Source organism: Tamandua tetradactyla, chromosome 5 (assembly GCF_023851605.1).
Source record: "Tamandua tetradactyla isolate mTamTet1 chromosome 5, mTamTet1.pri, whole genome shotgun sequence".
Classification (NCBI taxonomy): Eukaryota; Metazoa; Chordata; class Mammalia; order Pilosa; family Myrmecophagidae; genus Tamandua; species Tamandua tetradactyla.
Window position 1 is genome coordinate 12,481,754 of NC_135331.1, and position 15,375 is coordinate 12,497,128.

A 15,375-nucleotide genomic window follows, 5' to 3' on the forward strand; every position below is an offset into this window, starting at 1 on the left:
ACTATTTGGGATTTTGATAGACAGTGCACTAAATCTGTAGTTCCGTTCAGGGACAGCTGCATCGCAATCGTATTGTCTTCTAATCCAGGAATATGTTATCTTGTTCTACATTTCTTAAGGCTTCTTCAGTTTCTTTTAGCAATGTTTTGTGGCTTTTGGAGATCATGCACTTCTTTTGATAAATTTATTCCTAATATTTTATTTTTATGATGCTATTGAGAATGGAATTATTTTGTCAATTTCATTTTTGGATTAATATGCCTTGTTTACAGAAATACAGGTGATTTCTGTAAAATAATTTTTAATTATTTATTTTTTATTGATATATTTTATATATTCACATACTATGTAATCATCCAAACTGTACGATCATTGGTTCACAATATTCTGTATATATTGATTTTATGTCTTACATTCTTACTGTATTCTAGTTGTGTGTGTGTGTGTGTGTGTGTGTGTGTGTGTGTGTGTGTGTGTGTGTGTAGATTCGTGGGACTTTTTACATTAATAATCATATCTCCAACCAATAAAGACAGTTTTATTTTTTTCCTTTACAATATATTTGCTTTTAATTTCTTTTCTTGCTTAATTTAACTGGATAGAACCTTTTAGTATATGTTGAATAAAATCGGAAAGCAGACATCTTTGTTTCTGATTTCTGGGTGAAAGCATTTAAGATCTTACCATTGCGTAAGTTTTTAGGTACCCTTTATCAAGCTGAGGAAGATAGCTTCTATTTCTTATTTGCTTAGAATTTTTACTGTTTGTTGTTCTTTGAAGGGCTTTTTCTTTTTCTGTTGATTTGATCATATGATCTTGTCCTTTATTTTTATAAATATTCTATATTAATAACCCTATATTAATTTGGTAGCATTAATTTGATTTTTGGATGTTAAATCCATCTTGAATTCCTTGGATAAGCCCTGCTTGGTCTGTTATAAAAACATTGTTATATGTTGCTGGATTCAGTTTGCCATAGTTTGTTGAAGATTTTTGTGTTTACATTCATGAGGGATACATGTCTTAGATTTCTTGTGATCATTTTGCTTAGCTTTGATTTGAAGATAATTCTAGTCTCATGGAATGAGTTGGGATGTGTACCTTCCTCTGTTTTGGGAAGAGTTTTTTGAGGATGAGTAATATTTCTTTAAATCAGTGCTTCTCGGTGGAGAGTGATTTAGCATCCGGAAGTATTTGACAATGTCTGGTGGAAATTTTGGTGTTACAACTTTTAGCGTGTGCTTCTGGCATCTAGTGAGTAGAGAGGCCAGTGATGTTGCTGAATGTCCTGCAATGGCACGGACAACCCCACAGCAAAGAACTATCTGGCCTAAAATGTTGGTGGTGTTGAGGTTAAGAAAACCTGCTTTATTTTTTGGTAGAATTCACCACTGAAGCCACGTGGGCCTAAATGGGTAACGTTGAGTTCTGTTAGGAGGTGGTAAGTGGAGACAGAGCCTGGGAGGACTCATTTTTTGTCTTTATGCTGGGGCTTGGGGATGATGGTATGTGGGAGGCCAGAGCCAGAGATTCTAATCTTGATAGTTATCTGTAACTTACTCTTGAGACCTCGACAAGTTCTTGAACCCTGATGTACAGATTTTCAGAAGGGAGTTTTCGTATAGTCATCTCACTGGTCTGTCCCAAGTCATCATCCTTGCATCATCTGGCTTTAGGCCATCTTTCTAGTCATTCAGTCCACAGTTGTTAAGCATTTACTACCAGACAGAAAAAAAGGTGGGGATGAAGGCGGTTCTGAGCTTCGTTTATGGACTTGCACACTCATTGGGCACAAGCTCTATTTTCGTCTCTGAACTTAGCTTTGTGCCTGGCACATACTAATGGCTTAGTGAGTGTGTTAAATGAACATATTCTATTCCCATACCCTAGGAATGAGGATGTTATTGCTAAATGTAGCCTATCAGAGTTTCATTGCAGCAAAACAATTTGAAAGTCTCATGGGTTTTAGCCTCTTTTATCAAAGGTCTGTACTTGGTTTCATATTCTACCTGTGGAACCTACAAAAATTAATTTTATGTTATTACAATTTAAATTGTATGACTTTCTTGTCTAAATATATATGGCAACCAGAAATGTAAAATGCAGTGACTAGGCAGAAATTCTTTAAAAATTTTTTCATTAAATTGTAAAGGATTTTTCTTGAACTGCTAAAACCTATTTTTTTTTAAAAAATTATAGTTAAATAATGATTGTAATAGAATATCTTTGTACTCAAAATGATGCTGATGAAAATTGGATAATTTGCTATGATTTTTACTATTATTTTATTTGAACTTTTAAGTTTCAATTTATTCAGTTATTTGAACAATTTGACCTACTTCTTCAAGAATACAGGCCTCTACAGCATACAGTCTTTCTGGAATATCAGAAAATACACTTGACCATTGTTGCAAAGAAGATTTAGGAAGGATTTTGAAAGAATGTCACCCCACATACACCAAAAACTCTGAGTATCTACTCAAATGGGCCTTGTAGATGAGCTGAAGAATTCTTTTTTCCTCAGTCCTTGCTTTCTCTTTTGCTGAAAAACAAAAGTTTACCTGGTCATTTAGACAAAATCTTTCATTATAACATAACACTCTGCTTCTCAGATTATCTCAGAAGCAGAGTGATAAGGTCTTCTGTTGTCCCAGCTCTGCTTAATCATTCTATCTCCCCCTCGCTTTGTTTAATTTTAATAGGAAACCTCCATTTTAGAGGAATACAATATCAATTGGACTCAGAAGCTGGGAGCTGGAATTAGTGGTCCAGTTAGGTAAGTGATCCATCCAATCTTTAGGGGTATTTGCACTCTGCCCATTCCAGCTTTTTCATGTTGGAAAGGGCTATTGACAATATGGGATAGGAGGCTGAAACTTATTGATGTTCTGGAGAGCCTGGCCTTCTGGGTTTGGGGACTTATCTGGCCTAGAAACCATCTGGAGGTTGTAGGTTTCTGGAAAGTAATCTTAGTGCATGAAACTTTTGTAGATTCTAAGAGCCCTAGGTGTCCTTTACGGTTAATAGGAATGGTGTTAGTTGGGGTTTGGCAAACCGTGGTAATTCGCATTATCTAGCTGAAGCTTGTGTAAGAGTAGCCTCCAGAATAGCCTCTCAACTCTATTTGAACTCTCTTAGCCACTGATACCTTATTTTGTTACATTTCTTTTCCCCCTTTTGGTCAGGAAGGCATTGTCCATCCCACGGTACTTGGGCCAGACCCCTTCCTGGGAGTCAAGTCCCACATTTCCAGGGAGACTTACACCCTGGATGTCATGTCGCATGTAGTGGGGAGGGTAATGATTTTCTTTGCAGAGCTGGCTTAGAGAGAAAGAGGCCACATCAGAGCAACAAATGAGGTTTTTGGAAAGTAACTCTTAGGAATACTATAGGTGGGCTTAGCTTCTCCACTACAGAATAAATTTTATAAGAGAAGGCCTGAAGGTTGAGGGCTTGGTCTATTGATTTGAGAATCCCTAATGTCTGAAATAGTATCAGGGGTTTCCCTGGTGGGAAAGCTTAATAGTTCCAAATTTTTTCTCCAGTCCCTCAAGGGGCTTTGCCAGTACTTTTTAGTTATCTGCCCAACATATTCTGGAAGGTATCCATGTATTACATTAAGCTATACAGAATTATAAGCACTCATATCCATTCTCGGCACCATGTGTTTGGGTTATTCAAATGAGCTAACTAGACAGGTTGAGCTAGATTACGTGAAAGGTACAGTTTTTAAAGAACAAACTTTTAAGTAGATTTTCACAGTAACATAGATACTTTCTGATTGAATTTTTTCTTCACATCTAGAGTCTGTGTGAAAAAATCTACTCAAGAACGGTTTGCACTGAAAATTCTTCTTGATCGTCCGAAAGCTAGAAATGAGGTATGGTCCTTTATTGCCTTGAATTTGCCTAACTTTTTGAAGTGCCTGAGAATTACTCTTTCTACAAGTATGACAGCTTCCTGGAAAGAGTACAGAGAATGCATAAAGAATTTTATTGGTCAGGTTACCCTTCTCCATATTCATGATATCATTATAAAGCAGTGCTAGAGTCCTCAGTATTGAAGGTTGTTACCTGTTACCTTGTTTCCTTTCAGACACCTCTTGTTTTCTCTCTCTCTTTCTATTTTTTTAACACATGGGCAGGCACCAGGAATCAAACCCCAGGTCTCTGGCATGACAGGCAAGAACTCTGCCACTGTGCCACGGTTGCTTGCCCACCTCTTATTCTCTTTTAATTATTGTGATCCTTAGCCCCTGAATTATTTACATTTGTTTCAACATTTGCTTATTGGAAAAGGTGCTTGAAGGGTGGAGATAAAAATACTACAAGGGGTTGGGCCACGGTGGCTCAGCAGTCAGACTTCTTGCCTGCCATGCTGGAAACCTGGGTTCAGTTCCCGGCACCTGCCCATGCAAAAAAAAATAGTACAAGGGAGGGTCAGGTGAATGGTGTCTTCAAAGTGATGCTGCAGGATGACTTTGAGGCTAAGTGTTTTAAAATACACATTTATTTGAACTTGTCTGCATGTGATGATGACATGTTAATAGCCTTTGCAATGGAGCACTTGTTCTTTTGCATAGAGAGATGTAAATAATTTCTTAAATAAAATGAGTTATTTGCCAAATTTTCCATTTGATAATAGATAGGACAATAAAATTCTATTGGTGAGGGTTTTTTTTTCATAGAAAGAGCATTAAAAGGTAATCCATGTATGAAAACACAATTTTATGACATAATTCTATGTGATGAAGTTTTTATTGTAATAGGCTTACCTCCTTGTATTTCCTGTGCAATTATTTATAGTCAGTTTTGGGGGGAAGTTTGGAGAGAAAATATTGGCATACCCTATGTACAAAACATTTCTTCTGTTCTCTTTAAGGTACGTCTGCACATGATGTGTGCCACACACCCAAATATAGTTCAGATTATTGAAGTGTTTGCTAACAGTGTACAGTTTCCTCATGAGTCCAGCCCCAGGTAAGAATACCTGGGGCATCATTGTCTCCTACCTTTCCATATATATGCCAAGGTGTAGTGGAGTCTTCCTCTCTTTTGCATGCATGCTCACGCTGTCTGTCTGTCTGTCTCTCTCTCTCTTTACTGTGTATTTTGGAAATTTTCAAACATGTAAAAGCAGACAGAATTGTGTAATGATTCCCTAAGTACCCATCACTTAACTGCAACAGTTGTGAACTGTGACCAGTCTTATTTCATCCATATCCCCATCTACTCTCTTGATCCCCCTGATGATTTTGATCACTCTCTCTTTTAAAAAAGCATTTAGTGTGGAATTCAAGTGGATTATATTTCAAATCTGTGTAAGTGGCCCAAATGTTATACTAGGCAAAGTCTTTGACCTCGATATGACAAAAACACCTTATTGCTTAGTCTGATTTTCTTTTTACAGGGCAAAAATCAGTAGTCTTTCAATAATAATAGTAATTGCTAAATGTTTGACAAGCCCATTGGGTGGCATTCTAAGTCTCTTCCAGGGAATTAAAAATGAAATAAGATCTGGTTTCTGGTGGGGAGACTGAGATGTAAACACATTACGGGAACAGTGTGGTGGGCAAGGCATGCATAAAATATTCTGAGCTTTCTTAGGCTGTGGAGGTAAGGTGTCTGATGCAGCAGTGAGGTGGAGGGCTAGGACTTGAAGGGGGAATAGGAATTTTCCGGTTGGAGTAGGAAGATGGATTTGTAAATACAAATGGGAAATCACTTACTTCTTACAACTGTGCTCTGTTGGTGAAAGCATTTGGATGGAAGCTGGAAGCATTTATATACCAATGAATGTATTAAAAATTCATTGATTCATATGTATATTTTTTGAGAACATGGAAATTTTTGTCCTTAGTAGTTGTATAACCTGGTTAGCTATCATGTTAGGTATGCTGTGAATCACATGGAAAAGTAGCCTTCTAGAGAGAGATAGAGAGAGAATGAGAGAATAACCATGACAACCCAGTGACCAATGAAATGACTTGAAATGTATGCCCTGCACAAAGTGCTATTTTGTTTTCAATACACTGTCAGTCTAGCTGCCTTAAAATATGGTTCACAAAACATGTCATTTAAAATAACCCTCCTTTCTTTAATTTACATATAATAATAACTTAAGTATAGAATCTTCAAAGGGATCATTGTATTCAAAACTAATTCTTCTATTTCCAATTTAGCTTCCTTGAAAATTTCAAGTCAGGGATAATCCTTATACATAGTGTCTACTCGGTAGTGTCAAGGGGGACACCCCATAGGGACTTCATAAGATTGGATTTAGGAAGTGGTTACAATTCTTAGTAGATGAGGTATCTTTAGGTCAGCTGCTTGATGTTCTTTCTTTCTTTTTTTTTTTAACTTAACAAAATCAAATGCTTTCAAACAGGGCTCGACTCTTAATTGTAATGGAGATGATGGAAGGGGGAGAGCTATTTCACAGAATCAGCCAGCACCGGCACTTTACAGAGAAGCAAGCCAGCCAAGTAACAAAGCAGGCAAGTTAACCCCAGGTACCAATCAAACTGCCAACAGTGTTGGTTAACATGTGCAATTTCATTGGGGGGATAAAAGGAAGCTTAAAGAAAACTCTATTTGATCTCTCATTGCCTGCTTTGTTATGTAATCAGAAAAGATGTCTTGACAGGAGAAATGTGATACTTTTTATGTTTTGGACACGGGGGAAGAGGCATGCCAGGTGATATGACTATCAACTGTTTCCTGAGGCCTATAATGAGATTTAAGTAAATTGTGGAAGGAAGGTAATCTGACTTCTTTGTAGACTATAATTATCTTTAGATATGTAGCTTTCAAGAATTATTATTGGACTTAGAGATAAAATGCTGCTGATACCACATAAAAGATTGTATGTAAAAAGATATGTTCTAAGACAATTCTAAGATACTTGTTTTATATGGGTCATCTTTCTCTCATTCCTTCAGATTTTAGTAGTATTCTAAGATCTTTATAGTTATGTTTTTTTCCCAGTTATTTTCTCCTTATTTTGACATCATATTTTATTGCTATGTAAATAATTTCTGTCACCAACCAGTACCAGGATTCTAATTGGAAATTACCTTTTGAGGAGGTAAAAAGCTAAATCCTCAAGGCTTATCTTCAGGCCAGGCAAGCAAGGCAAAGAAAATCAGAGCCCTATTGATTCTTATTTCTCCTTCTTCTTTTTCTTCTTTATTGGAGAAGTTGTAGGTTTACAGGACAATCATGCATAAAGTACAGGATTCCCATATGCCACCCCACCACCAGCATCTTGCATTGGCATGGAACCACGTTACAAACAATGATAGCACATTTTTATAATTGTCCTGTGAACTAATATCCATGGTTTTAAACCTATTAGTTCTTCATAAAAAGTTCTTTCAAATTTCCCATGAGACGTAAGCATTTTTGGCTATCTTCTTTCTGGGAGGAATTGATATTTGGAATGCCAAAAATTGTGATTCTGAGAGTTGAAGAACAGGTAGAATCTGTTCTTTCTATTTGATTTTCAAAGTTACACCTTTCATTTTTTCAATATGAAGATAAAGGATGAACTCTGATAATCTTCTGCAAAACAAAAATCCTTCAAATCCACACATACAGGCAGCATTTTCAACAAATGGGCTGAGCAAATTGGAACCTCATTTGGAAAAATCCAATTATCTGATTTCAGTTTTTCTTGAAGGTAGAGCTCGAAGCTGTGCTCCCTGGAGAGTACAGCTATCTGTCTTGTGAATCAGGTGAGATTGCCTGTTGCCCTGCTCTCAGAGGAAGTCCGCTCCTGCTGGAAGATTGGCCCAGCTTAGTGTTTCTTCTGCTATGGCTGTCAGATTTCAGAAGAGTGAAATGGAAACATTTCATTTTTTCCATTTTGTACAGGTTTAACCAGAAGTTTATCCTGATAAAAGATTCTGCTTTGCTGTTGTATTTTTTTTTAACACTAATACAGGTTGCAATTATACTTGGCTTAATTTGTTTCTATTTTTGATATACCAAGTCTTATTTAATGTCTCCTTAAAAACCAAAACCAAGTACAGTCTTAATTGACTGTTAAGGATTGTTTTTTAATATCCTGAGTCCTCTGAACCAAAGGTATTCAAGATTTATCTTTTCTAAGAGATGGTTGCTCCATTGTGTCCTTTTCCAGATAGCTTTGGCTCTACAGCACTGTCACTTGTTAAACATTGCACACAGAGACCTCAAGCCTGAAAATCTGCTCTTCAAGGATAACTCTTTGGTGAGAAGACTTGCTTTTCTGCATTTTAGTGCTGCCACTCTCAAATAGTTCAAGAGTGTTTGCTATACGTTTGAAGTATTCCAAATCCATGGTGAAGAGGCCTTAGGCTAAAGTACTGCAAGCAACTTAAATTTATCCCATAGGTTAAGAAATAGGTAGAGGAATTGTACCATACTCTTGACATTGATCCTTTTGGATGGTACTGGGATGTATTTATGAGGCTTATGATTTTAGATATTATTCGAAGGGTTTGGGAAGGGGCAGACATCTACAGGCTGTTATATATGACCTTGAAACTTAACAGTTGCATTTGCTATTACATGATAAAGTATGTTCCCCTTCAGGTCCACTCCCTGCCCTGGATTCCACGTCCTACCAGATAAGTTACTCTGGCTATTGTGATGCTTATGGTTAATGTTAAGAGCAAAGCAGTACTTTGGACTGTGAGGGGTGATGGGCCAGTACTTGTGAGGGGCCAGTAGGCCAAGACCTTGATTTTAGGGCTGTCTTTACAAATTATAAAACAGGGTTAGCTGTGTGAGTGGGTAGAAATTCCTCACTAATGTATTATTATGTATCTGAATCATTGTCCCCAGACCTGGGGACATGTTACTCATAGGCTCAGGTCTCAGCCAGAAACTTGTAGTACCATGTCTTGCTCCTGGACTTTCCCTTCATATTTGCTAATAACTCCAGAGCAATGACTGCTGTTTGTTTATTTCAGGATGCACCTGTGAAGTTGTGTGACTTTGGATTTGCCAAAATTGACCAAGGTGATTTGATGACACCTCAGTTCACCCCTTATTATGTAGCACCACAGGTAAGAATGTGTTCTTTCTGCCCTAGCATGTATCACCAAGCTGTTTATAGATTCTATAGTAAAAGTAGGCGTGTATTAAAATGGGAGGTGGGGGAACTACACTTCAGAAACTTACAGGCAGTTTCATTGTATGCAGGCATTTTATTCTTTTAAAATCAACTTTCAGGTATTATTTCATACAGTAAAATATTCCTACTTTAAATGTATAGTTCGATGGGTTTTGATAAGTGACACACCCAGTCAAGGTGGAACATTTCCACCACTTGAAAAGCTGCTTTGTGCTCCTTTGTAGTTATTCCTCTTCTAGCTTTACCCCTGGCCCCAGGCCAATCACTGATCTTCTTTCTGTCCCTGTTGGTTAGTTTTGCCTGTTGCAGAATTTCATAAGAATGGAATCATGTACTTTTTGTGTTTTACTTCTTTTGCTCAGCAGTTTTCTTTTTTTACATTTTTTTTTATTGTAGTAAACATACATAATAACAAAATTTGAAATTTTAGATTGTACAATTCAGTAGCATTAATTATATTCACAATGTAGTGTTACTGTTACCACCATTCATTACCATAACTTTTTCAGTTCCCCAAACAGAAACCCTGTTCCCATTATAACTAATTATCCCCCACCCCCCGCCCCATTTAACCTGTAATCTAATTTCTGTCTCTGTGAATTCACATATTCTAGTTATTTCATATAAAGTGAAATCATACAATATCTCTCTTTTTGAGTCTGGCTTATTTCACTCAAGTTTCCACCATAGAGAAGCATGTATTAGAACTTCATTCCTTTATATAGCTGAATAATATATGAAAATGGTTGTACAAATATCAGTTCAAGTCCCTACTTTCAGTTATACTTAGAAGTGAAATTGCTGGGTCACATAGTAATTTTATATTTAACTTTTTCTGAGAAATTACCAAACTTTTCAATAGCAGCTGCACTAGCAATGTATAAGAGTTCCAAACTTTCCATATCCTCACTAATACTTGTTATTTTCTGTTTTTTAAATAATAGTGTGGCTGAAGTGGTATCTTTCTGAGGTTTTAATTTGCATTTCCCTAATGACTAATGATGTGTGCTTATCAGTCATTTGCATCTCTTGTTTGGAGAAAAGTCTGTCAAGTCCTGTTTTTAAATTGGGTTGTTTGCTTTTTTGTTGTTGTAGGAATTCTTTATCTATTATGGGATATTAAACTTTTATGAGATATCATTTGCCGCTCCTTTGTCCCATTCTGAAGGTTTTCTTTTCTCTTTCTTATGTCCTTTTATGCACAAAAGTTTTAAATTTTGATCAAGTCCAATTTATTTTTTCTTTAGTTGCTTATGCATTTGGTATCATGTCTAAGAATCCATTGCCAAATACAAGGTCTTGAAGATTCTCCCATTTTCTTCTGAAAGTTTTATGGTTTTAGTTCTTGAATTTAGGTTGTTGATTGATTTAATTTTTTTATGTGGTTTGAGGTTGGTAGCTCAGCATGTTTTTAAGATTCATCCATGGTGCTAACATATATTAATAGTTGGTTCCTTTTTATTGCTAAGTAGTATTCTATATATGGCTGTAGCACTTTTGTTTATCCATTCATTCACCGACTGATGGACATTTTGGGTTTTTCCTGTTTTTGGTTATTATGGATAAGTCAGCTATGAACATTTATTTACAAGTTTTGGGGAACCTGTTTTCCCCCTTAGGTAAGTATCTTTTTCCAAAATGATTTTAACATTTTACATTTCTGCCATCAATGCATAAGAGTTCCACTTGCTTTACATTTCTTACCAATACCTCATGTTTGTCAGTAATATTTTATTCATTTTATTAGATATATAGTATTATCTTATGATAGATTTAATTATAGCATTTTCCTGATGGCTACTGATGTTGACCATTTTTTCATGTGCTTATTTTGTCCCTTTTTAAATTATAGTTGTTGGTTTGTCTTATAATTGAGGTAAAAAATTCTTTATATATTCTAAATATAAGTTCTTTCTCATATATATGTTGTATTAATTTCTTATGGCTGCTGTAACAAATTGCCACAAACTTAGTGGCTTCAAATAACACACATTTATCATCTCATAGTTCTGGAGGTCAGAAGTCTGAAAAGATTGTCACTGAGCTAAAAATCAAGGTGTTGACAGGGCTGTGTTCATTCTGGAGGTTTTAGAGAAGAATCTGTTCACTTGCCTTTTCCAACTTTTAGATATAGTGTTCTTTGGCTTATGAGCCCTTCCTCTGTCTTCTAAGCATGCAGTGTGGCATTTTCCAGTCTCTCTGTTTCTGATGCTCCTGCCTCCCCAGAGGTGGCAGTTATTTTTCTTGTACCCTTTTTTCAGCAGCAGCAGGTCTTCACTTAAGTCCTGTTGGGTAGAGGAGATAGAGTTTGCTGCCCCTCTGCTAGTGGATTAGGGCTTTCAATCTGTTGAGCAGAAGGTGTAGGCAGAGCTTCAGGCTTTAGTGGTTTAGTAGTGGTTGCTCTCCTCCGGACCTCTATCACTGAGGGAGCTGCTCTCTGGTCTTACACCATGACCCTTATCTTTCCCGTGAGCATCTAGTGGAGGTCTGTAAAGAAGAGCTTGTGAATGGGATACAAACTCCTCTTGTTTCTATGACTTCTGGGGAACTGTACTCTCAGGCAAGCCTGCACTTTGCCTTTAGCAATTTGTTAAAAATTTAGCTGAATTCTTTTTTATCCTCTGGTATGACATGCCTTCTGGACTCTGTCATAGGTGAGCCGGTTCTTATGTCCTGTCTCTCCTTGGAAGGGCCTTTCTTCCTTTAAATTTCACAATACTTGGCTGCCGTGAGACCTCCAATCTCAAATATGTTAAAAGAAGTAATCGTTTTGTATTTTTATTTTTTATTTTTTATTTTTAATCGTTTTGTATTTTATCTAACTTTTCTTTGCTATTAGGGTGGTATGATGCTTATCTTAGACAGAAACAGAAATCCCATAAATTTTATTATGATGTGGGTTTTTATTTGTTTAGCTCCTTGGCTCTGTAGGTTTATGGTGTTTATTAAATCAGGAAAATTTTCAGATATAATTTCTTCAAATACTTTTTTGCTTTTCTCTTCCTGTTTCTTCCATGACTGCAGTTACACATATGTTAGACCCTACAGGGCACTGAGGTTCTGATCTTCCTTCCCCCTCCACCATTCTTTTTTCTCTCTCTTGTTTCACGTGGACTCCATTCTATTGCTAGGACTTCACTTTCACTAATCTGCTTTTTTTTTTCTGCATTATCTGTTCTGCTGTTAAGCCCACCAGTCAGTGTTTTTATTTCAGATTTATATCTTTTGTTTTTCTTTTCATTCTGTTTACCTTTTCTTGTAACTACATGAACATCTTTAATAACTTACTTACTTGCATCATATCTGCCATTTCTGAGTCTGTTTTTTATTTACTGATTTTTCTTCTGGTTATGTGTCACATTTTCCTGCTTCTTTTCTGTCTAGTTTTTGATTGAATGCTGGATCTTGTGAATGTGTTGATGAATATCTGGATTTTGTTGTCATCATTTAAGAGTACTATTGTAGTCTGCTAGCTACCTGAATACAATATACTAGAAATGGAATGGCTTTTAAAAAGGGGAATTTAATAAGTTGCTAGTTTACAGTTCTAAGGCCAAGATAATTTCCCAATTAAAGCAAGTCTATAGAAATGTCCAATCAAAGGTATCCAGGGAAAGATACCTTGGTTCAAGAAGGCCGATGAAGTTCAGGGTCTCCCTCTCTCATCCAAGAAGGCACATGGTGAACACAGTCACAGTTTTTCTCCCTGAGATGGAAGGGCACATGGTGAGCACAGCGTCACCTGCTTGCTTTCTCTCCTGGCTTCCTGATTCATGGAGCTCCCCGGGAGGTGTCTTCCTTCATGTCCAAAATGCTGGCTAATAGACTCTCTGCTTCATGATGCTGCAGCATTCTCTGCTCTCTCTGAATCTCCTTCATTGTCCAAAATGTTTCCTCTTTTATAGGACTCCAGCAACTTCTCAAGACCCACCCAAATGGGTGGAGACATGTCATCAGCTCATCCAGGGAGATGATCTGATTACAGTTTCAAACATACAGTATTGAATAGGGATTATTCTACCTTTATGAAATGGGATTTTGATTAAAACATGGCTTTTCTAGGGGACATACATCCTTTCAAACCAGCACAAGTATTAAAGATTCTTTTGGCAGCTGGTTAAATTATTTGGATCAGTTTGATTATTTTGAGACCTTTTTTTTTAAACATTGTTATTGACAGATCTTCACACACATACAGTCCATACATGGTACACAATCAGTGGCTTACAGTATGATCACATGGTTGTGTACATTCATCAACATGATCATTTTTTAGAACATTTGCATCACTCCACCAAAAAAAGAAAAAGAAATAAATAAAATCCATACATCCCATATCCCTTATCCTACCCTCTCATTGACCACTACTGTTTCCATCTACCCAATTTACTTTTACCTTTGTCCCCCCGTTTGTTCATTCTCCATCCATATTTTTCACTCATCTGCCCATACCTTAGATAAAAGGATCATCAGATACAAGATTTTCACAATCTCACAGTCACATTGTAAAAGCCATATTGTTTTACAATCATCTTCAAGAATCAAGGCTACTGAAACATAGCTCAACAGTTTCAGGTACTTCCCTCCAGCTTCTCCAATATACCATAAACTAAAAAGAGATATCTCTATAATGCATAATAATAACCTCCAGGATATCCTCTTGATTCTGTTTGAAATCTCTCAGCAACTGAAACTTTATTTTGTCTCATTTTTCTTTTCTTCCTTTTGGTCAAGAAGGCTTTCTCAATCCCATGGTGCCAGGTCCTGGCTTATCCCAGGATTTCTGTCCCATATTGCCAGGGAGATTTATTCCCCTAGGAGTCAGGTCCCACATGGGGGGTGGGGTAGCATTGAGGCTTCTTTTTAAGCTCTGTCAGGGCAAGTCTAGATTAGGCTTTATATACTCTTGGGCCACTTTAGATTTACTAGTAAGGTGAAACCCTTCTGGGTTCTCTACTGTTGCTCCAGGTATTCAGTGAGGTCTCTTTATTCTGGCTAGTTGGACATCAGTTATATCTTAGACCCCAATAATATCTGGGAATTTTTCAGCTTATACTCCCAAGGAATTTTTCTATTACTTGGTTGCTTCCCCAGGTTCATGAAGTCTTGCTCTGCTATGTGCATCTTAGTATTTGGCAAAACACTCAAAGGCATTTTTGCGTAGGTCTTTTGTATCTCCCTCATAGCCAGTCATCTGACACCCCTTCTCAACATGAAAAGTTAGAACAGACATTGCCTAAAGATTCCTATAGATTGGGAGAGGGATCAGAGGGAAAAAGAGGAGGTATAACAGAGAAAATAGGATTTAACAAACGAGTATGACTTCTGAATCACTACATTAATATTCCTTCTAGCCTCCAGTATTTTGTAGCAGCTAGAAGGAAAAATCTTGAGATGGTACAAAGGTAGCACATGACAAACTCTGGGATCTATTCTATACCTACTAGTTGAAGTGTGCTTTGAAAATTATTGTTTTTTCTTTCTTTGCTTTGTATATGTATTTTACAATAAAAAAAATTATAAAAATTGCTTGACAAAAGTTACAGAAGCTCATCCAAGAAGACACAGGTAACCTGAAAAGTCCTACATCTATTAAAGCAAACTCAAACTGTAGCTAAATACTTTCCTACAACAATAACTCCAGACTCAGGTGGCTTCACTTATGAACTGTACACAACACTGAAGGAAGAAATAACACAAATTCTATACAAATTCTTCTAAAAAATTAAGGAGGGAGGGATACTTCTTAACTTAATCTATGGGACTACATGATTCTGATACCAAAACCAGAAAAAAGACATTATAATAAAAGGACAAGTACAGACCAAGTCTCTCATGAACATAGATAAAAAAATTAAAGAATTTAGCAAATTGAACCTGATGATACAGTAAAAGGATAATTATGTCAAGACCAAATCGGGTTTATCCTAAAAATGCAGGACTGGGTGTAACATATGAAAATCAAGCAGGGCAACTATTAACAAACCAAAAAAGAAAAACCTCATGATCATTTCAATGCACATAGGAAAAATGTCTGACAGCATCCAACATCCATTCCAGATAAAAATTATCAGCAAATTAAGAATAGAGAGAACTTTCTCAGCTTGATAAGCAGTAGTACAAAACACATCATACTTAATGTTGAAAGATAAATGTTTTCCCCATAAGATTAGTAAGCAAGACACAATGTCTATTTTCTCCACTCCTGTTCAACATTGTTATAGAGTGTGTATATCCAGTGCAATCAGGCAAGAA

The 15,375-nt window shown here is 36.6% G+C and overlaps 1 protein-coding gene across 1 annotated transcript in view; it reads left to right on the top strand.

Annotated features, from left to right (window-relative positions):
- The window catches only part of MAPKAPK5 (MAPK activated protein kinase 5), a 50,699-nt gene that overhangs the window by 19,084 nt on the left and 16,240 nt on the right, over positions 1-15,375 (top strand). Inside the window, exons 2-7 of the mRNA XM_077159880.1 lie at positions 2,703-2,776; positions 3,805-3,880; positions 4,882-4,979; positions 6,388-6,496; positions 8,143-8,232; positions 8,957-9,052. Coding sequence (XP_077015995.1) covers positions 2,703-2,776; positions 3,805-3,880; positions 4,882-4,979; positions 6,388-6,496; positions 8,143-8,232; positions 8,957-9,052 — 543 coding nt within the window. The remainder of the gene's footprint in view (positions 1-2,702; positions 2,777-3,804; positions 3,881-4,881; positions 4,980-6,387; positions 6,497-8,142; positions 8,233-8,956; positions 9,053-15,375) is intronic.